The sequence below is a fragment of the Rhinatrema bivittatum genome, chromosome 7 (assembly GCF_901001135.1).
Source record: "Rhinatrema bivittatum chromosome 7, aRhiBiv1.1, whole genome shotgun sequence".
In the NCBI taxonomy this organism is placed as follows: Eukaryota; Metazoa; Chordata; class Amphibia; order Gymnophiona; family Rhinatrematidae; genus Rhinatrema; species Rhinatrema bivittatum.
Genome location: NC_042621.1, coordinates 98,222,287 through 98,245,993, shown reverse-complemented (window position 1 = coordinate 98,245,993; position 23,707 = coordinate 98,222,287). Strand labels below are relative to the sequence as shown.

Sequence of the window (23,707 nt, the reverse complement as noted above, 5' to 3'; positions counted from 1 at the left end):
CAAGCCAGGGGAGGGAAGACAGTGAAAAGTGAAATACAAAATCAGCGGCTGAACAAGAAATGGAAGACCCCCTTTTGAGTGTTGTATTTTTTTTCAATTTCATCTTATTTTGATTGTTTGTTGTTGGCAGTGGTGCTATGTGGGACCCTCTTTTGAAGCAGTCCCGAAGTGGCCAGATGAGATGGTGGAGCACAGGCGGTATAATGTTGAAGTGCCGGACAGAGAGGAGAACTCGGTTATGCGCCATCAAAGTCACTGAGTGAGTTAGAATGTTTTTTTCCTATCCAACTGGGCGAGGGGACAGTTTTGCAGTGGAGATCCAGAGAGTATAAGTATTATCTACTGGCACCACTGAGGTGTTACCAGAGTTGAAAGTTAATATGCAGTGGCATGGAGGTCAGATTCTGGCAGATGGAACACACAGTGCCACACAGCAAGTACAATTTGGCCATCAGAATAACATTTATTGACTATCTTTTTTTTATATATATATTTTTTGCTTTTGTTTTTAAATGCTCTGGTGGATGGGGGTATCTTCCAGACATAGATATGGTCTCCGGTGGGAGTTATCATCAAATTATGCTTTTTAGGGAAGAATTGCTGTTTTTTAAATTTGAGGTTTATAATATTGATGGAAGCAATGTGTCTTTTATTTATTTGTCATCAGAGCTTAAAGTTAGGGGTCTGGTGGGAGGACTGGGGAGGTAAGTGGGGAATAATGGTGTATGTGTTTGAGGGAGAAGGTGGAATGAGGGCTGAGAGTTGTGATTGGGGAAGGTGTGTTTGGGGGATGAGATGGGGGTTAAGGGAGTGGGGGGCGGTAGGTTTAGTTTCGAGTTGAAATAAGTGATGGGGGAAGAGGGTTCAAGTTAGTGTTGGGGTTGTTAAAAGAGTTAAAAAATTTAAAGCCAGCACTAAAGGTGACTATTGGTAACAGATGAGTTGACAATACTGCAGATGAGCTTGAGGATAGAAGGAGATTGGGTGTTGCTTGAACACATTAAATTATGTTTTTTGTTTATTAGATATTATTATACAGATAGATGAGCACTAATTTTAATATAATCTCCCTTTATGTTCATGGAATCTGCTCACTTGCAAAGAGGACTCAAATCTTGCAAATTTTGAAAAATCAAAGGGCATTAATAGCCTTTTTCCAAGAAACTTATTTGATTGCTAAAGAGCATGAGAAATTGAAGAGGATGTGGGTAGGGCAGGTGTATGCAGCATTAATTCATCACACTGCCAAGGTGTGGCTATTTTGATTCATAAAAACCTCCTATTTCAGGTATGTGCATCCCGATGTGACCTAGAGGGCAGATATGTGATATTGGAAGGTAATTTATTTGGCAGAAGAATAACACTGGCGGCAGTATATGGTCCTAATAGTGGCCAGGCAGAATATTATAATAAATTGTGTGAGGTCCTGATGAAGTTTGATACTACGGAGCTATGTGTAGGGGGAGATTGGAATGTGTCTGTGGATCTGACAAAGAATAGAAGGCAGACTGGTGGACAGGGAGGTGAAGCTAATAGTGGGGTTCTTAGTATGTTGCAAACGTTTGGATTAGCTGATGTTTGGAGAGAGAAATCCAAATGCCAGGGATTATACCTATTTCTCTCCTAGATATCAAACACATAATCACATAGATTATTTCCTATGCAATGTTTTATTGGCATCCAGAGTGATGGATTCCAACATTTTAACCAGCACATTATCAGATCATTTTGCAATTTTGATTATTTTCATTTCTCAGCAGACCCGGGTTTGTTCAGACCTTGGCGAATAAATGCTTCATTCCTGGACGGGGAGGCATTTAGGAATAAGATTCAAAAGGTTATTCAAGATTTTGATCTGCATAATCCACCCGAGGAGTTTATTCCCACCTTGTGATCGGAGGAGCTGAAGGCACAGGCAGTAGTGCGGGGAGGGGGGGGGGGGGTATTTCTCATGCTAATTACCTTAACTGCCAGAGAAAACAGAGGCAAGCAGAGACAGAGATTAAAATAAAAACTTTGGAAAAGACACATAAGCAAATTGATTCTGGGAAAATACTTAGGCAACTCACCCTGGCTAAGGATGAACTGAAATAGTTGCAGACCTTGGTAATAGAGAAGGCGATGTGTTTTTCAAAACAAAGATACTATGAAAGGGTGAACAAGGCAGGCTCATTACTGGCGAAAATATTGAAGCCTAAATCAGAAAGTTTATCCCTAGCCTAAGGGATGCACAGGAGAACATTAAACACCTACCACAGGAGATAAACAAAATATTTGCATCCCATATTTCCAGTTTTTATAAGGAACAACCGACTCCTGTGGAGGAGAATATAACATTTGTGGAGCCTTTGGGATTGCCGCACATGTCGGCATAGGATGCAGAAGTTTTAATAACACCTATTACTCCAGATGAAGTAATATGGGCTATGAAAACGTTGGCAGGAGGGAATAGTCCAGCCCTGAGGTGTTCCTGCTGAGTTTTATAAGCATTTTGCAGAGGTGTTGACACCCTGTTTGAGTGCCCTTTATAATTACTTGAGGACTCCTGAGGCTGAGGTCGGCAAACTGACAGAGGCTTTTATAGTATTAATCTATAAAGCTGCCAAGGACCCGATGGAGTGTGCTTCTTATAGTCCGATTTCTTTAATTAATGCTGATGTAATGATTTTGGCTAAGGTCCTGCAGTTAAGGATGGAAGATATGATACCATTTATGTTTTCAGTATTAAAACACTTTCATATTCCAGAGGCTTTGTCTCTTGGATCAGAGCACTGTTTACAGGGCCCACCGCTAGGATGGTGACGAGGGGCAGGGGGAGAATATCTGAACTGTTTAATATAGGTAGGGGAAGGAGGCAGGGATGTCCCCTGTCTCCGCTGCTATTTGATCTGGTAATTGAATCATTGGCCCAAGCAGTGAGAAGTTTTCAGGAGATCTAGGGGTTTTACATGGGTAATGGTACTCATAAAATTTCGTTGTATGCGAATGATGCCCTTCTATATTTGACAAATCTCCCATGATCTATAGCAGGGCTGAGGACTCTTTTGGACTACTGTGGTTCCTTATTTGGATACAAGATAAACTATTCCAAGTCAGAAATTATGTTGGTGGGGGGGACAGGAACACTGAGGGGACAGAAATGTTTCAATGAGCTCAGTCCAGTTTTAAGTATTTAGGTATCTGGATCTGCAAAGATTTTTTTAAATTATATAATGATAATTATTTACCAATAATGGCAAAAATTAAGACAGACTCAGGGAGCTGGCTACATCTCCCAGTTTCTCTGATGGGCAGAGTGAATTTGATAAAAATGGCCATACTTCCTAGATTGGTTTACCTCTTTATGCACCCCCTATGTGACTTGCCAGCTGCGACATTCTGACTCCTTCGAGGAGCAGTGATTAGCTTTCTATGGAAAGGTCACCCATCGAGATTTAAATATCAAACCTTGGTAAAGCATAGTGATTCAGGTGTACTGGGACTCCCAGAGATCCAGTGGTATTATTGAGCCTGCCATATGGTTTGTATTTGTGCCTGGATAAACGATGAGTAGTCATTATCCTGGTTGGGGATGAAAAGAGTAGCAGCAAGTGGGTGTAGTTTGGCCTCCTTGTTGCAAATATCTTTTCCCTCTAACCAGCTCAGGTCTATTTCAAGGGAGCATTCCATTATAGCACATATTTTGCAGGTATGGAGGGTAGTGCAGCAAGATATTAAGGCTTTAGATATGACCACATCTTATATGACATAAATAGTTCAGAACCTGCGTTTGTCAAAGTGTACCTTCTCTCTAGATACGGAGAGCTGGGCTGTAGCTGGCTTGAGACACCTGGGACAATTGGTTGATGATGGCAATGTTGAATTGTTCACGGAGCTGGTGGCCGAATATGTGGTCCTTTCTTCTACACGATATCTCTATCTGCAATTGCACAAAGATATTCTGCTCTTAGTCACACTAGATCCTGATCTGGAGGAGAGTGGGGGAATGGAGGAGGTGTTGTGTGGAAGGGGGATGCCAAAGAGCTTGATACCATTGCTTTATAAATCTATTAGGGCAGAACTGAGTGAGAAAGAAACATCTCCAAAACTGGTATAGCAAAGGAATACAGTTTCGAATGTAAATTGGGATGCAGAGATTTGAAAATCCATCTGGAGAAGATCTAGGAATATTATGATATGTTGTAAGGGGCAGGAATTATCATAAAAGTTGCTGAATCGTATGTACCGCACTTCAGCTTTCTTTGCTAAGTTTAGCTATAGTGATAAAGGTTGCTGGAAAAGTTGTGGGGAAGAGAGAATGTACAGGCATATGTGCTAGAACTGTTCTTATGTACAGTCATTCTGGGTAGAGGTTACAGACTCTATTTCTGCCATTTGTGGATGACTACAACTATACCCGGCACTATATCTTGCTGCATGCAATGTGTCCCATCAGCCCACGTCGTCCTCTCATGCTAGACCTGTCCATCCACTGGCCCAAAAGATACTGGGGTTAGGCCTTGGAGATAGAACAGGCCTTAGGGCCAGGCCCAACACTGGACCTTGGCCCAACACTGGACCTTGGCCTCATTGATGGGACTAGGCCTCCAGGTCAGGCCTCGGCACTAGGCCTACATCTCAACCTAGGCCTCAGTGACAGGACCAGGTGTCAAGTCTGATCCCTGATACTAGATCTAGGTTTCAGCACTGAGCCAGTGCTGTGCCTAGGACTTGGTGATAGAACCAGGCCTCATGGCTGGGTCCTGGTGCTGGACCTAGGCCTTGGTGACAAGATCCATCCTCAGGGCCATGGTGTTCAGTGATCAGTGCTGGGTCTACATGCCAGCACCAGGATGATGCCTCAGGACCAGGTCTTGGGCCTCATGGTCATGTCTCAGTGCTGGGACCAGGCTTCAGGGCCGAGCCTTAGTACTGGGACAAGGCCTCTGCGCACTGGGACCAAGCCACTGAACTGGGCCTAGGTTTCATCGATGGGACCAGGACTCAGGGCCTGGCTCTTTTGCTCTGCCTATACTGCAGCAATGGGACTAGGCCTCGGGGATGGCCTAGGTCTGAAGGATAGGACTAGGCCTCAAGACTGGGCCCTGGCACCAGGGCGAGGCCTAGGCCTCAGTGCCAGACCAGGCCTCAGGACTCGCCCCTGATGCCAAGGCCTGGTCCTCCCAGAAGCCCATTTTTGTTTTCTTTTTAAAAATGCAACAAATAAGAAAATACTACCAAATTTTCAGGTCTTTCCAAAGCACTATTTTCTGTTTGTTCTATTCAGAACAAACCAAAAATGGCCTAATTCATTACAGTCATTAAAAATGATTGTACATCCTTAACTGAAACTCCTTTCACTTGCGCAGTAAAGACCTTTTGACTTTTCTGGACAGCTCTGGTCTAGAAATAAATATATTTTTCTGTACCATGCATGGTCATCTAATCCACTTGTGGGAGTGGTGAACCGCTGTCTTCTGAAAGCACCTATTATAAGTAAACATCTTTGCTTTACCTATTTATGGATTTGAAATTAAATTATCTTATCTTGCAGAAAAAACAAGCATAGAAGGCAGCAGTCTTATAGAACAAGAACTTGATAACACAGGCTTTATCCTTAAAGTGGAACATCCTTCACTTGTAGGTGCTGAAGGTTCTTGCCTTTTCTTTGAAGACAGTGTCATTTACACTGTAAAACTGGTCAGTCTGGGTACCCAACAAAATCTAAAAGGTAAGAAATCTATATTGTAAAAATAATTGTATAAAACATGGATAAGAAAGTAAGAGCATATTTATTTTTCAGAATTCTCCTGCAATACTGAGATCAATATTCAGTAAGCCAGTGAGTGGACAAGTTATTCTGCTAAAGTTAGCTGGATAACGTGACAAGAATGTTTAGCAGGTTAAGTCTCTGTTGAATATACTCAGCTGAAGTTATCCAGGTAACATTACTTGGATAATTTTTAAACCGGTCTTTCCTGTACGTACCCGGATCAGTCCAGACAGTGGGTTGAGCCTCCTTTCCAGCAGGTGGAGACAGACTAAAACTTGCAGGATGCCCTATATCAGGACAGAGCCTATCCTCTAACCCTTCAGTATTCGTCTTTCTCCAGCAGGAGCTGCATCTCCCCTTCGGTTCTCTGCTGTAGGCTAGTCAGCCTCTTCTTTCTCTTTAGGCTCAAGCAAGTACTTCTTTTGGTTTTTGTTTAAAAAAAAAAAAAGGATCTCTGAAAGAAATTTCTGCCTTCTTTAGTGCTTTTCTGTTTTTTGGGGTTTTTTTAAATTCTTTATTTATTCATTTTTAACATAAACAAAAATCATATTTGCTTATACAGAAATACAGTGTGTACTTAATCAGAATAACAATATATATATATTTCTCCTTATCTCCATTTTAAAGGAAAAACAAAATCTTCAATCTAATCTCCATCCAGGCATAATTAAACTTTACAAAAATGGTAAAGAGAAAAATTGTAATCAGTTATCTTAACCATTTTTCCTTGTTAAGACCCACTCCCAGCAGATAATAAACATTAATCAAGGGGGTAGGAATACATGTAATCTTTTAAGAAGGTAACTTTAAGTAATATTAATGCATTATTGGTGCACTTAACAGTAGCATCATTTTTACTAAATAAGTGTGTTCAATTTCCTCGCTTCTATGAACTCTTTTAACTGATCTACAATGAAAAATACATAGCACTCATTGCCTTTCGTAAGAAAACATTTACAAGGAAATAATATCTTCACACTATAGCCCAGGCCACTAGCTTCTTGTCTGAGGTTTAAAAAACCCCAACGTCTAGCTTGGGTAGCTGGAGCTAAGTCAGGAAAAACCTTAACTGCTGCTTCATGAAAAACCACAGGATATTTCCCAAAATATTTTTTCATGACGAAACATATCTTTTACAGATATAAAAGATACTAAGAGTGTTCCTCTACTTATTACGTCCAGTGTCGAGTCTTCCAGAAACCCTGTCAAGTTTCCACCAAAGGAAGCATTCGGGGCATTCCCTGGATGTGTTGGAGCTCCTTGCCTCTCTCGGGTGGATAGTGAACTTTTCCAAGAGCAAGCTTCAGCCCTCCCAGGAGTTGGAATTTCTGGGAGCACACTTCGACACCCGAGTAGGCAAGGTATTCTTACCTCGGGCGCGAGCCCTCAAGCTGATCGATCAGGTCCAGAATCTGATTGCGCTATCTTCCCCGACAGCCTGGGATTATCTCCAAGTCCTGGGCTCCATGGCTTCTACCATCGATCTGGTCCCCTGGGCCTTTGCTCATATGTGTCCATTACAGAAAGCTTTGCTGTCTCGTTGGCAACCAGTGTCGGAGCAGTTCCACGTAGTCCTTCCGTTCTTGGAGTCTACTACCGACGAATTACAGTGGTGGCTGTCTCTTCCTCATCTCCTGCAAGGGATGCCTCTTCAAGCTCCACAGTGGACGATAGTAACCACGGACGCCAGCCTGTTGGGCTGGGGTGCGGTCTGCCTTTCTCAGTCCACCCAGGGGACATGGTCCCAGACTCAGTCTCGCTGGCACATCAATCGACTGGAAACTTTGGCGGTCCGCCTGGCCCTTCAGGAGTTCCTTCCCCTGATCCGCGGCAAGGCGGTACAAGTCCTGTCCGACAACTCCACCACAGTCACCTACATCAATCGCTAAGGGGGCACTCGCAGTCCCCTGGTAGCCTTAGAAGCCAACCGTCTCCTCGCTTGGGCAGAGCGTCACCTACAGTGCCTTGCGGCTTCTCACATCGCCGGAAAAGACAATGTTCAAGCCGACTTCCTCAGCCGCTCGATCCAGGAGAGTGGGAACTCTCGGACGCAGCCATGGCTCTGATAGTGGACAGGTGGGGTCTTCCTTACCTCGACCTCATGGCGACTCTGCGCAATGCCAAGGCCAATCGGTTCTTCAGCCGCTGGAGGGAGCACGGCGCAGAGGGCGTGGATGCTTTGGCTCTACCTTGGCCAGCGGACGTCCTTCTGTACGTGTTTCCCCCGTGGCCACTGGTGGGGAAAGTTCTCAGGAGAATCGAGCTCCACCGGGGACCGGTGATTCTCGTCGCTTCCGAGTGGCCGCGAAGGCCGTGGTTCGCAGATCTCATCAATCTAGCGGTGGATGGGCCCCTGCTCCTCGGTCATCTCCCTCGTCTCCTCCGGCAGGGGCCTGTATTTTTCGACCAGGCCAATCGCTTCTGTCTTGTGGCCTGGCTTTTGAACGGCGTCGCCTGAGGCACAAAGGTTATAGGGAGGAGGTCATCTCCACCCTGTTGCGAGCCCGGAAGCAGTCGACTTCTCTGGCCTATGTGCGCATCTGGAAAGTTTTTGAGTCCACGTGTACGGAGGCGGGTGACCCTGCACGCTCCGCCTCGATTCCTTTGATTCTTTCTTTTCTTCAGAAGGGTCTCTCTAAGGGCCTCTCCTTCAGTTCTCTACGCGTTCAAGTCTCGGCGCTCGGCTCTCTCCTGGGTCAGGTGGATGGTCATGCCTTAGTAGCTCACCCTGACGTGATTCGTTTCCTGAGGGGCGTTAGACACCTCCGCCCCCCCTCTCGGGCCACGTGTCCGTCGTGGAGTCTCAACCTGGTCCTTCGTGCTCTCTGTGCGGCTCCCTTCGAGCCTCTTCGCCATGCTACGCTCAAAGATCTTACTCTAAAGACTGTCTTTCTGGTTTCTATTTCCTCTGCTCGCCGTATTTCCGAGCTTCAGGCGCTGTCCTGTCGGGAGCCCTTCTTGCGTTTCTCCGATTCCGGGGTTTCTCTCAGGACGGTTCCTTCCTTCTTGCCTAAGGTTGTCTCCGCTTTTCATGTCAACCAGTCGGTCGAACTCCCAGCGTTCTCTCCGGAGGAGATTGCGAGTACGGCGGGTGGCGACCTTCGTCGGCTAGATGTGAAACGAGTCTTGCTTCGCTATCTCCAGGTCACCAATGACTTCCGGGTATCGGACCATCTCTTCGTCCTTTGGAGTGGTCCCAACCGTGGTAAGCAGGCTTCTAAGACCACGATTGCGCGGTGGTTGAAGGAAGCCATTTCCTCGGCGTATCTTTTAGGGATGTGAATCATTTTAGGACGATTAAAATTATCGTCCGATAATTTTAATATCGTCTTAAACCGTTATGGAACACAATACAATAGAGATTCTAACGATTTATCGTTATAAATCGTTAGAATCGTGAGCCGGCACACTAAAACCCCCTAAAACCCACCCCCGACCCTTTAAATTAAATCCCCCACCCTCCCGAACCCCCCCCAAATGAGTTAAATAACCTGCGGGTCCAGCGGCGGTCCGGAACGGCAGCGGTCCGGAACGGGCTCCTGCTCCTGAATCTTGTTGTCTTCAGCCGGCGCCATTTTCCAAAATGGCGCCGAAAAATGGCGGCGGCCATAGACGAACACGATTGGACGGCAGGAGGTCCTTCCGGACCCCCGCTGGACTTTTGGCAAGTCTCGTGGGGGTCAGGAGGCCCCCCACAAGCTGGCCAAAGTTCCTGGAGGTCCAGCGGGGGTCAGGGAGCGATTTCCCGCCGCGAATCGTTTTCGTACGGAAAATGGCGCCGGCAGGAGATCGACTGCAGGAGGTTGTTCAGCGAGGCGCCGGAACCCTCGCTGAACGACCTCCTGCAGTCGATCTCCTGCCGGCGCCATTTTCCGTACGAAAACGATTCGCGGCGGGAAATCGCTCCCTGACCCCCGCTGGACCTCCAGGAACTTTTGGCCAGCTTGTGGGGGGCCTCCTGACCCCCATGAGACTTGCCAAAAGTCCAGCGGGGGTCCGGAAGGACCTCCTGCCGTCCAATCGTGTTCGTCTATGGCCGCCGCCATTTTTCGGTGCCATTTTGGAAAATGGCGCCGGCTGAAGACAACAAGATTCAGGAGCAGGAGCCCGTTCCGGACCGCTGCTGTTCTGGACCGCCGCTGGACCCGCAGGTTATTTAACTCATTTGGGGGGGGTTCGGGAGGGTGGGGGATTTAATTTAAAGGGTCGGGGGTGGGTTTTAGGGGGTTTTAATGTGCCGGTTTTGCGATTTTAGATTTTTCCGATTTTTCACGATTTTTCACGATTTTTCACGATATTTTACCCCCCCAAACGGCAACAATACGATTCCCTCCCCCTCCCAGCCGAAATCGATCGTTAAGACGATCGAGGACACGATTCACATCCCTAGTATCTTTGTCAAGGTCGTCCGCTTCCTGAGGGTCTGAAGGCCCATTCTCTGCGTTCTCAGGCTACTTCGTGGGCGGAGAGTCAATCTGTCTCCCCGCAGGAGATTTGCAGGGCCGCCACTTGGACGTCTCTGCACACTTTTGCTCGGCACTACCGTTTGGATGTACACACTCCGGTGTTCAGTTCCTTTGGGCGGCAAGTGCTTCGAGCGGGACTGTCTCGGTCCCACCCAGTTTAGGGAAGCTTTGGTACATCCCACTGTCTGGACTGATCCGGGTACGTACAGGAAAGGAAAATTAGTTCTTACCTGTTAATTTTCGTTCCTGTAGTACCACGGATCAGTCCAGACGCCCTTCCCTGTCTGTCTTCTGTCCTCTCGAAGCTTGTTTTTTTTTTGCAGCTCTGCAGATTTTCATATTTTCCTTGGTGCAAGATTACTGAGCATTTACACCGGAAGCCTTGGTGGTTATTTTATACCAAGTTTATGCAAGAGCGTATAGGTATACCATGCTTCTACATTAATCTATGGTTGCTCCGTTGAGCTTTTCGGTTACTTGCTTGATCCTATTCTTGGGTTTATTGTTTTATGCTTTGACATACGTTATACTGAAGAGTTAGAGGATAGGCTCTGTCCTGATATAGGGCATCCTGCAAGTTTTAGTCTGTCTCCACCTGCTGGAAAGGAGGCTCAACCCACTGTCTGGACTGATCAGTGGTACTACAGGAACGAAAATTAACAGGTAAGAACTAATTTTCCTATAAAGTTTATATATACCCAGATATCTAAATTTAGCTGGCTGTACTGAAAATTTAGCTAGTTAAATATTAAAGAAAAACAACAAAAATCAAAAACCTTCCAGGCCAGCAGGCCCAATAACCTACCCCCAAAAGCTGTAAAAATTATGTCAGGCAAAGCACCCAATCCTTCCTGCCCCCAAGTCACTCAAAAGAATACAAATGTTATTTATTTTTTTAATTTTTATATACCGATTGTTACTTTCATAGTAACAATCGGTTATGGGTCATAGTAGCCCATGGAGCCTCCCTGCTCCACTCTCCCCTAGTTTTCCAGTAAGCACAGGGCTCCAGACCCCCTCTTAACCCCCACCCACCTGCAACCTTTACCTTCCCACCCCAATCGGACCTCCTTAAAACTCCCAATACAACTGAAAGCACATTGTCTTCAGAGCACACAGGTAAGCATATGTTATCAAAATGGTACTGAGAGTAGTATGAATGTGCCATGCTCCCAGCAGTATTGGGGGTTTTGGGTAAATCTGGGTGGGGCAGGAGAGTTGCAGGTGAGTGTAAAGGGTGGAATTTAGGAGAGAGCCCAGAACCTGTGTAGTTTTGGGAAATCCGTGAGGGAGTGGGGGAACTTCCTCAGGCTACCTTGGCCCGCAACTTATTTTTATTCTTTTGGGGTCTTGTGGGGCTTGGGAGGGAGGATCAGATGCTATGCTGGACATAATTGTTAGTGAATTTTGGGGATGGGGTGGCCCAAAATTATTTTTTTGTTTGTTAAGTTTCTTTGGTACTTAACTGGCCGTGACATTACATAAATATGCACTGCTGGAGATCACGTGATGCAGGGGAGGACGTGGATGCCTCGCGCTCCAGGTGCCTTCCCTCCGAAAATCCCTCTAAAAACTGAAAATCTTGAGACTTTCACTCCCCTGAACAACATACTTCAATCAAGGTCGAACAAAGAGTTGGATTGGATGATATTTTATCTATTTATGCAACGGTATGTCTATACGCCCAACCAGAAAAGATGAAGGCAAGCAGTGTAAACCTGAAGTCAAAATGGTCGCAATACAACCAGCTTCGACTGACAGGGCCTGGAATGACTCTGTGGTAGCAACGATTACCACCGCAGTTGTGGCAGCGTTAAACTCTTGTTTCGATGAAATTTCGTCGCAACTGACCGAAGTCAAAAGCTCGCTCGCAGACTACAACTCTCGCATGGATATTGTTGAAGGACGGGTGAGCATAGTGGAGGATGATGCTTTAGCTCTGCAAGTCAAGATGGTGACTTTAGAAAAAACAGTGGTGGCACAAGACTCCAAAACTGAAGATCCAGTGAACCGTTTAAGGAGGTCAAATTCAAGGTTCGTGGGATTCGCCGAGCAGATTGTAGAGGCAAACCTACCTAATCTGAGACCTGGCTTCCGGCAAAACTAGGTTTACCAGACTTAGTGGGGAACCTGAAAGTAAATCGGGCCCATCGAGTCAGGGATGTATCATCGGACAGAAAAACACCGAAAGTTTATGGTGGCAAAAATATTGGACTATGCGCATAAAATGAAACTCCTTCAAGCTTATCACAAGAAAAAAGAGCTTCAACATGAAGGGAAGCGCCAGTTGATATTCTAGGATTTCTCTACTAAAGTTTCACAGCACCAGCGTTCATTTTCTACTATTTGCACAAATCTGGTGAATCTCCAGCTTCAATTTGCACTACTTTATCCGGCACGACTAAAAATCTGGAAGAGAATGGCATAAAATTCTTCGAGACACCGAAAGCAGCAGAGGAGTTCCTCAAGGAAAGTGCACCATCATCTACCTGAAATTGGCTGTCTCACTACAGAAGCCTAAACAGGCTAGTCTTGGAATGGGAAAAGACAGCACGACTTTATGAGTGTGAAACCAGTCCCCAGAAATTTCAAATTTTCATAACGGATTGCTTGAAATAATGAAAAACCTCCCTGAAGGGAGGTGGCTAGCTACCTTCACTGCATTTTTCTAACTATTCAATTGATGTTCTAACTATTCAATAGATGTTCCATGGTTTCAGTTTCAAATCTGGAACTCCCATTTAAGGATTCCTAAACTCTTTACTTGACAAAGTTCTCATGGTTTGGGAGTAGTGGTGAAGGAGGGAAGGCACCTATGTGCTCTAATCTGATCTCCGATGAATGGTTTTTTTCCCTCCTGCGCTAGGGATTCTTTATGGGATGGAGGAGAGGAGGGTATGTGGGTGGGAAAGCAAGTTGTCTCCAAGAGGTAAAAGTAAACATGCAAGTGCAGCTATTTTAACAAGTTTAATGTACCTAGGAAATGTTGGTATCATGTTGATTATAGTCCCAGCAACCTGTCACAATCTAAAGCTTAATATCTGGTCCATTATTATTACAATGTCTTCTAGATATTATATGGGGATGGTTGCACTCTCATATTACTATGGAATTATGGCTAACGCCTTAAAGTACATCTCATGGAATGTAGCTGGTCTGGGCACCCCAATAAAAAGGGAAAAAGTTCTTTCACATCTCAATAGAATTAAAGGGTCCATTGTATTTCTGCAAGAGACACATATGACTGTAAACTCACATTTAAAATTTAAAAAGAAAGGATTCAATCAAATTTTTGTAGCACATGGGCTCATCGCATAGCAGGGGAGTAGCTATAATAATACATGTCAGTCTCCTTTCAGCTGCAACAAGCTATCAGCGATTCCAGAGGTTGCTATATTATTATAGAGGATCTTCTCTTTAGGAAATCGATTATTTTAGCCTCTATATACGGACCCAATCAATATGATCATAGGTTTTTTTCAGAAATTGTGTCTCAAATAATGTCCTTTAGGGTGCCAGTTCTGATGGGCGGAGACTTTATCTGCGTAGCAGATCCTACATTGGACCGTTCTTCTCAAGCTCCTAGTAGATCTTTGGGTCCTAATAAAGGTATTCTCTTCATCTGTGACTCCTTGCAGCTACTGGACTCTTGGCGAGTGTTAAATCCAGGGGTGAAAGACTTTATCCATGCCGCTCGATCAGTAGACTCAAAAGCTCGGCTTGACTATATACTAATTGTAGGAAAGATACTCTTGCTTTGGGGGCCTCTTTTGTTCTACGATACCCCTGTAAATATTTTGTAAAGTTACATTCAGATACCTTCATATTTTTTGCACCTGAGCAGCTACAATTTTTTCTCAATGCTAGGAGAGTTATTACTTCTTGTCCAGTTTCAACTGATTCTTGATGTTACATTGAGACCTGTATTAATATATGGGGGTCCTTACTTGCTCTAGGCCTTTCTTTAACTGGTTATTTCATTTCTTCCTGCATACATGTCCCCTTTGAGTGATCTCGTGTTTCTTTATTATTGGGGATAATAATTACTATGTGAAAAGTTCTTATGCATATTATTGGATATAATTATTTGTTTTTTTCTTGTTTCTGTTATCTTCACTTTGCTGAAACAAAGTGTTATTTTGCTTTGTTAATTTCAGTCTGCAAATAAAAGCATGTTTTATACACATAAATAGCTGTGTTGCAGTCTGGGAAGCTGCAGTCCAGGTGTGAACCCTTGAGCCGAACTACCCTGGTAGCAGAGTAGATCGGGAGGCGGAGCCCCAGGCACAGGTCTTCACCCAGGAACCAGGAACCCCCCAGGAGGAGCCCGTAGGGTCCTAGAACCTTGGGACTTAGGAGCACAGTAACAGTCTTTATAGGAAAAGGCCTGGGCAAGAGTAACTCACAGAGTCCAGTATCAGAGAGCAGGAAGGCCCGGCGAGAGCGGGGCAGTCAGATAGAGTCTCTAGCCTGCTGAACACAAGCAGCCAGTGAGCAGGCCCGGGGTCTGTAGTATGCCGCGGAGCGGAGCAGACAGGTAACAGGAACAGAGTCTGTAGCGTATCGTGGACTGTGACCAGCTGAAGGCAGGACTGGAGACAGTAGCGTGCACTAGAGCCGGAACGGGTGGTGAGTAGGAACAGAGACGAACCCAAGTCAGGCTGGCAGCTAGTAGAAGCAGTCTCAGGAGCAGGCAAAGGTCGGAGGCTGGCGGCGAGCAGGAGCGGAGTCGGGCACAAGCTGAGGTCAATGGCGGGCGGCAGGCAGAAGCGGAGTCAGGAACAAGCTGAGGTCAACCGGAATGCAGAACAGCAGAAGCGCAACTAAGAACTACTAACAGTAGCGACCCTCGTTGCAAGGCAATGAGAAGGCAGGCGAACGCCGGTTAAATCAGGCTTGGGGCATGGCGTGTTAACCCAGGCGGGGCCAGACTTCCGGCGACCGTGCGTCCATAATGCGCGTCCTTGCGCGCGCGGGCAGCAGCAAAAGGCCCAGCAATGGCGGACTCCCCGAAGGCCCAGCGGAGCCGCGGGAGCGGCGTTCCCGCCATCGGAGGTGAGCACTAAGCACAGCAGATAGAGGGGAAGCGGTGGAGACCGCAACAGTACCCTCCCCTTTACGGCCCCTTTTGAGCGGGCCCGGTTTCTCTGGATGGTCCCGGTGGAACTGGTGCAAGAGGTCTTTGTCCAGAATATTACGGCTGGGCTCCCAGGTGTTATCTTCGTCACCACAACCCTCCCAGGCCAGTAGATACTCCCATCTGCGGTTGTGAAATCGGATGTCCAGAACATCCCGTACTTGGTATGTAGGATCATCCTCAACGGTTGTGGCCGCAGGATCCGGAGGTGTACGGTGATACCGGGAGAGGACCACAGGCTTGAGCAGTGAGGCGTGAAACACGTTGTGTACTCTGAAAGAAGAGGGTAGCCGAAGTCGATATGATACCAATCCCACTCGTTCAGCCACTCAAAACGGACCACAGAACTTTGGTGCAAATCTTCGTGAGGGAAGTCGAAGGTGCAGATTCTTCGTACTTAGCCAGACTCTATCCCCAGGCTGGAATGTGGGAGCTGGCCGGCGATGGTGATCGGCCGTCTGCTTAGCCCTCGCGGCCGCACGGAGTAGCTCTTTTCGTGTCATGTGCCACAAGGCCTGGAGTTGCTGGGCCGTTACTTGAACAGCAGGTGAGGCACTGGGAGCCTCTAGCGGGAGCGGTGGTCGTAATGGCTTACCATATACCAGATAAAACGGAGATTTGCCCGTTGGCCAGCATGGACCTGGTTGTTATATGCGAATTCGGCCCAGGGCAAGAGCTCTGACCAATTGTCTTGCCTCTTATTAATGAAGGCCCAGAGGTATGCTTTTAGGGTCCTATTCATCCTCTCGGTCTGTCCGTTGCTTTGAGGATGAAAGGCTGTAGAGAAACTGAGCTTAACCCGGAAGCATTTACAGAGGGCTCTCCAGTAGCGGGCCACAAACTGCGAACCTCTGTCCGAGACGATATCCTGAGGGAGGCCGTGAAGTCTGAAACACATGTTGGGCGAACAGGTGGGCCAACTCGGGTGCAGAGGGAAGCTTAGGCAAGGAACCAGATGGACCATTTTTAAAAACGGTCAAACCGTGACCCAGACGAACCGTATGTCCCTGGGATGGAGGCAGGTCAACTATGAAGTCTGTAGCTATATGGGTCCATGGTTCATTGGGAACCGGAAGCGGGTGCAGGAGACCATATGGGGAGCCAGAGTTGGGTTTCTGGCGAGCACAGGTAGGGCAAGAAGCCACATACGAGGCGACATCACGCCGGATGTTGGGCCACCAGTAATACCGGTTAACGAGCTCCAGGGTCCTTTCTCGTCCAGCGTGTCCTCCGATCAAGGAGTCGTGGGCCCAACATAATGCAGTCAAACGGTCCCGGCGTGAGAGCACCCGTCCGGTCTTGTGAGAGGATGGTCATTGCAGAGAGACGAACCTTAGCGGGCTCCAAGATGAATTGTGGTGGCTCAATGTCCTCCTCGGCACAGGAGGTGCGGGACAAGGCATCTGCCCGGAGATTTTTAGCAGCAGGACGGTACTGTACAACAAAGTCAAAACGACTGAAGAACAAGGCCCAGCGGGCTTGGCGGGGGTTCAGTCGTTGAGCCTGGGTCAGTCAGAAATTCCAAATTTTTATGATCCATGTAAACGGTGGTGGTGTGTAAGAAGCCTTCGAGCCACTGTCTCCATTCTTCGAAGACGAGTTTATCGCCAGCAACTCTTTATCCCCAATGGAATAATTACTTTCAGCGGCTGAGAACTTCCGGGAAAAGTACGAGCAAGGAAGGAGTTGTCCAGTATCAGAGTGCTGGCTGAGAACCGCTCCCACTGCGATGCTGGAGGCATCAACCTCCATGATGAACGGTCGTGAAGGGTCCGGGTGTCAGAGACAAACATCTGAGAGGAAGGCCTCCTTGAGATCAGAGAAAGCTGCAACTGCAGCAGCCGGCCAGTGTTTAACATCTGCTCCTTTACGGGTCAAGGCTGTAAGAGGAGCCACACGGTGAGAGTAACGAGGGATAAAATGTCGATAAAAGTTCGCAAAGCCCAGGAAAGCGCTGGAGGGGCTTTGAGACCCGTGGGCTGGGGCCATTTTGTGATGGCGGCTACCTTTTCTGGGTCCATACAGAAGCCAGCTGCTGAGATAATATATCCCAGGAAAGGTAGAGATTCGGCTTCAAAAACGCATTTCTCAAGCTTGGCATATAGATGATTGGCCCGGAGGGCCTGAAGAACCTGGCAAACATGCTGGTGGTGAGAGTCTATGTCTTTGGAATATATGAGGACATCATCCAAGTAGACTATTACGTGGGAATGGAGCATCTCTCGAAGCACCTCGTTCATGAGGTGCTGGAAGACGGCAGGGGCATTACAAAGCCCAAAGGGCATCACGAGGTACTCATAATGCTCATCACGTGTGTTGAATGCCGTCTTCCACTCGTCTCCTGGGCGAATACGGACGAGGTTATAGGCCCCTCTCAGGTCCAACTTGGTAAAGATGCGAGCCCCTTGGAGACGGTCCAATAGTTCCGGGATGAGCGGCAGTGGATAGCGGTCTCGCTTGGTAATGGCGTTGAGACCGCGATAGTCAATACACGGTCGTAGTGAACCATCCTTTTTACCCACGAAAAAGAATCCAGCACCTGCCGGTGACCAGGATGGACGAATAAATCCCTTGGCTAGGTTCTCGGAGATGTACTGGGACATCGCCTTAGTCTCTGGCAGTGAGAGAGGATATACACGGCCACGAGGCGGTGTGGTACCGGGAACCAGATCAATGGGACAGTCAAATGGTCTGTGTTCCGGAAGAATCTCCGCCATCTCCTTGGAGAAGACATCTTGGAAGCTTTGGTAGGCCTCTGGCAGGAGGTGCGAGGAACAGAGATGCAGAGAGTTGGGAGGACGAGGAAGACGGTAAACATCGGTCAAAGCAGGCAGAACCCCAGCTGACAAGCTGGAAGTCATCCCATCTGATGATGGGGAGTGCTGACGAAGCCACGGAAGTCCCAGCACCAATGGATGCACGGCTCGTTCCAGGATGAGTAGGGAAATCTCCTCGGAGTGAAATGACCCGTTTGCAAAGTCACTGGTCTCGTGGAGCGAGAGATAACTCCAGGCAGCAAGGTCCTCGGATCGAAGAGATGCGTAGAGGAGGATTCCTCGGTTCCGTAGGCAGGCCCAGTTGTGTCACCAGCTTGGCCACAATAAAGTTCCCCTCAGCCCAGAATCGACAAAGGCCCCGAATCTGGATCTCCCCACCGGGGTATTTGAGGGTTACAGGCAGAGTGCAGAGAGGAGCGGATCCGGTAGCGCCTAGGTGTAGCTCCTCGGTATAACCTAGGCACGGGCGTTTCCCGGACGCTCAGTACATGATGACAGGAAATGTCCTTTACCTCCACAATATAGGCAGAGGCCTAGGGAGCGCCGACGGCTCCTCTCTTCCGGAGTAAGTGGTGACCTGCCCAGCTGCATAGGTTCAGAAGCAGGGCTGGCAGCAGGAGGAGTCCTTTTGCAGAGGAGACCTGGAAGAGACGTGTAGGCGCGGCTGACTCCTATTAGCTGACCGAGTCTCTCTGTCTCGCTGTTGAAGATGGCGGTCAACCTTGCCTGCAATGTCCATTAAGTCATTCAACTCCTCAGGAATCTCCCGTCCTGCCAGTTCATCTTTAATCCGACCAGCCAAGCCTTCAAGAAAGATCCCTTTTAAGCAATCATCCTGCCAAGCCAGTTCCATGGCCAGGGTCTGAAAGTTGATAATGTACTCCGCTACCGGACGCATGCCCTGTCGGAGGTGCAAGAGTTCTGAAGCCACCGTGGACTGGCGTGCAGGATCATCAAAGGCCAGGCGAAACTGAAGAAGGAATTCCTGAAGATTCTGTAGCAGAGGATCGGAGCGTTCCCACAAGGTGAAGCCCATTCAAGCGCCTTGCCATCCGCGTCAGTGGGAAACTGGGATGGTAACAGAGTGAACCGTACTTGACACTGGTTCAGGAACCCACAGCAGGACTTACTGTCCCCAGCATACCTGCTAGGAATTGGCAACTGTGTATTGGGAACAGCGACTGGTGCAGAAGGCTCTTGACGAGTAGAAGCTTCTAGACAAGAGGCCAATTGGTCCACTGTAGCTGCAAGGGTATCAATACAATGTTGCTGATGTTGAAGGCGGCCTAGAATCTCCTCAGAAACCACTTCACCTGCAGGAAGATGGGGGGTAGGTGGTGTCCCCAAATGTTCAATTAACCCCTGCATGGATTCCAAAACTAGATCTACCTCCTGTATCTGTTGCTGCATAGAAAAGTGTATTTGCTCAGCCATTTCTGGTAAGACTAAGGGCATTGGTGACTCCGCCGAGTCCATGGCCTTGCAAACTGTTGCAGTCTGGGAAGCTGCAGTCCAGGTGTGAACCCTTGAACCGAACTACCCTGGTGGCAGAGTAGATCGGGAGGCGGAGCCTCCTAAGTCTCCTTGGGACTTAGGAGCCTCCTAAGTCTACCTTGGGACTTAGGAGCACAGTATCAGAGAGCAGGAAGGCCCGGCGAGAGCGGGGCGGTCAGATAGAGTCTCTAGCCTGCTGAACACAAGCAGCCAGTGAGCAGGCCCGGGGTCTGTAGTATGCCGCGGAGCGGAGCAGACAGGTAACAGGAACAGAGTCTGTAGCGTATCGTGGACTGTGACCAGCTGAAGGCAGGACTGGAGACAGTAGCGTGCACTAGAGCCGGAACGGGTGGTGAGTAGGAACAGAGATGAACCCAAGTCAGGCTGGCAGCTAGTAGAAGCAGTCTCAGGAGCAGGCAAAGGTCGGAGGCTGGCGGCGAGCAGGAGCGGAGTCGGGCACAAGCTGAGGTCAATGGCGGGCGGCAGGCAGAAGCGGAGTCAGGAACAAGCTGAGGTCAACCGGAATGCAGAACAGCAGAAGCGCAACTAAGAACTACTAACAGTAGCGACCCTCGTTGCAAGGCAATGAGAAGGCAGGCGAACGCCGGTTAAATCAGGCTTGGGGCATGGCGTTGTTAACCCAGGCGGGGCCAGACTTCCGGCGACCGTGCGTCCTTGCGCGCGCGCGTGGCAGCAGCGAGATGGCCCAGCAATGGCGGACTCCCCGAAGGCCCAGCGGAGCCGCAGGAGCGGCGTTCCCGCCATCGGAGGTGAGCACTAAGCACAGCAGATAGAGGGGAAGCGGTGGAGACCGCAACAAGCTGTTAGAAAATAACTTAGGACTCTGTATGAATGAATAAACCGGTTATGCGTATAATTTTGTGTAAATGGGGAGAGGCACTCTGAGAGGAAGATTTGGAATTGAACATAAGAACACAAAATATGCCATACTGGGTCAGACTAAGGGTCCATCAAACCCAGTATCCTGTTTCCAACAGTGGCCAATCCAAGTCACAACTACCTGGCAAGTACCTAAACATCAGATATATCACAAGCTACTATTGCTTATTAATTACCGTAATAGTGTATGGCTTTTCCTCTAGGAACTTATTCAAACCTTTCTTAAACCCAGTAAATACATCCACTAGCAATGAATTCCAAAGCTTAGCTATGTGCTAAGTGAAAAATAATTTTATTCGATTTGTTTTAAATGAGCTACTTACTAATTTCATGGACTGCCCCCCCTGATCCTTCTGTTATCTGAGAGAGTAAATAACTGATTTACATTAACTTGTTCAAGTCCTTTCATGATTTTGTAGACTTCTGTCATATCTCCCCTCAGTCGTCTCTTCTCCAAACTGAACAGCCCTAACTTCTTTAGCCTTTCCTTATAAGGCAACCGTTCCTTGCTTCTTATTATTTTGGTCACCCTTCTCTGCACTTTCTCTAGTACAACGTTTTGAGATGTGGTGACCAGACTTGCACACAGTATTCAAGGTGCAGTCTCACCATGGAGCAATACAGAGGCATTATTTATTTATTTATTTATTTATTTAACAGTTTTATATACCGACCTTCATAGTAAATAACCATATCGGATCGGTTTACATTTAACAAGGGGTATAACTGGAGTAACAATTCAAGTGAACGAAGATAACAATAGGTAGGAATAAGTCAAAGTTACAATCAACAGGGGAAGAGAACTTGGAAGCTTGAACAAGCTGGAAGGAGGATAAGGCAGGAAAAAATTATAACGAATTACAACGTATTACCAAAGAGCATACGGGTTAAAGCTTAAGGCCACTCTGAAATCGGAGCGGCCTTGGAGGAAACTTTTTTTCGGTCCCCCCTACCTTCCCCTCCCTTCCCCTATCTAACCTACCCCCCCCAGCCCTAACTAAATCCCTCCCCACCTTTGTTTCCGAAGTTACACCTGCCTGAGGCAGGCGTAACTTGTGTGGCTGGCCAGCTGCCGGCGCGCCATCCCCCAGCACAGGCCGCTGTGCCAGAGGACTCGGCACCGCCCCCGGACCACCTCCACGCCACCGCCCCCAGAGCGCCCCTTTCTCTAAGCCCCAGGACATATGCACGTCCTGGGGCTTGCATGCGCCGTCGAGCCTATGCAAAATAGGCTCGGCATGCGCAGGGGTAAGTTTTTGAGGGTTACATGCGTATATTACTCGAATAACCCTTTGAAAATCTACCCCTAAATGCACTTTACCCATGTGAGTGGGCTTTTGAAAATTGCTACAATATATGCCATTGATTTGTCCATAAGATTTACACATGGAAATGCACTTTTAGCACATAATGGTTTTGAAAATTGCTACGAGAGTATGTTACATTTGCTGTGTAACTCCTTTAAAAATTCACCTGTTAGTGCATAATTTGTGCTATCCATATAGCTTCCCTTTGAAAATTAGCTACAAAGTGCACATGATAAAAGTACCTGCAAACTTTGCAACTACATAGACTACTCATAATTACTCCCTTTTATCCCAGCAGTTCCAGGATTAAACCACATACAATTCCCTCACAAGAACTTGATGGTTGAATCAGCCCTTAGGAGGTCCAAGAAGTCAAAGATATGTCACCAGTCAAAAACTCTGGACCTCTGTGCGAATCAGTTTTCTCCATAGACAAGCTTGCATAATCAGCCATGCAAGTAAGTGATGTCATCGAGTGGCACCGATCTTTCAGAGCATTGATGTTGATCTCTGGTGCAAGAGACCCGAGATCAGATAAGCTGGATACCTGTCCAGTCCTCCAAAATGGATGTTTTCAGAGGAGAGCTTATCTTTTCCAATTGAAATTGAACTATGACAGCCTCCAGTGGTCCAGTCAACCACAATAGGTTCATTCTCCATGGTCACTCAGGAGGACATTCCCTCACTGACATACCAAAAATCACTTTGGCTGTGTTTTAAAGAGGTCACGGATATTCCTGCATTTAGATAGTTACAATAGCCCAGACTCAATAGGACAAATGCATACACCAGCATTGTAAGGTCTACTTTTCCCAAAAAAGGCTTCAATCTATGGATGAATCTCAGATAAAACAAGGTAAAACATGTCAAAGAAGAAATTTGGTAAGACATAATTAATACAGAACTGTAGCCAGGCAATTTGGCGCCTATGGTCAAATTTAAAAATGCACCTTCATCTATTATATAACACATGACACCATGAGTTTGGAGATTCTGTAAAATATTTGTACAGCAATGTCCAGGGCAGGTGCAAGGGTATTAGTTACCCTAGGGAAACCTTACAGCTTTACACCCCCTACCCCATCACATCCTTCCCACATATAATTAAAAATTATGCATTTATAACAACAGATTTTACATGAAAAAGGATATTCAAAGTACAGTCTTTTGCTGTAAAAATATCACTTACAATATGTATATTTACATGCACTGCTATAGTGCCAACCAGAAAACACTGCAAAAAAACAAAAAAGACACTTAGAACTTATATGCTATTAAGTCTATTTTAACACATCTTAGGCATGGGCTTGGATCTAAAAAAAAAAAACCCCAAGAGAAAACAGAATTACAATGCAATAAAATTTCTGTATCATAATAGCACTAACTGCCTTTGAAAAGGCAGCTCTACAAATATTACATCAGGCCCTATAACATCAATAGACCTCCTATTAGGAAAACAGAACAAGTCCAAGTCCAACTGTTATAGATATCTACACAGCAACTATATATTAATGGATACCTTACCTCAATTACATATGCAGAACACAGACAGATCCTTAAATACAGACTAAAAAGAGCATAAATAGAAACGTCCAGAAAAATATTGACCCATAAACTGCAACAAGCTAGATTCTATTTGCAGTGCAATAATGAAAAACAGAAACATGACCATTCCTCAAAAAAATAATAAAATCAAGAAATATAATTAATAGCAATAGTAGTAAAGCCATACTATTAAAAGGAATAATTCAAAACAACTAATAAATAGAATAACATCCAATAATTAAAAGCTCATAAAAATAGTTCTGAACACCAATAAAAAATTTCAAAACAGACATCAAATAACACCCAATAATTAAAATTAATAGGATTTT

General features: G+C 46.7%; 1 protein-coding gene across 1 annotated transcript in view; it reads left to right on the top strand.

Moving 5' to 3' along the window:
* Positions 1-23,707, top strand: part of KCTD19 (potassium channel tetramerization domain containing 19) — a 487,519-nt gene that overhangs the window by 405,117 nt on the left and 58,695 nt on the right. The window contains exon 13 of the mRNA XM_029608784.1: positions 5,534-5,710. Coding sequence (XP_029464644.1) covers positions 5,534-5,710 — 177 coding nt within the window. The remainder of the gene's footprint in view (positions 1-5,533; positions 5,711-23,707) is intronic.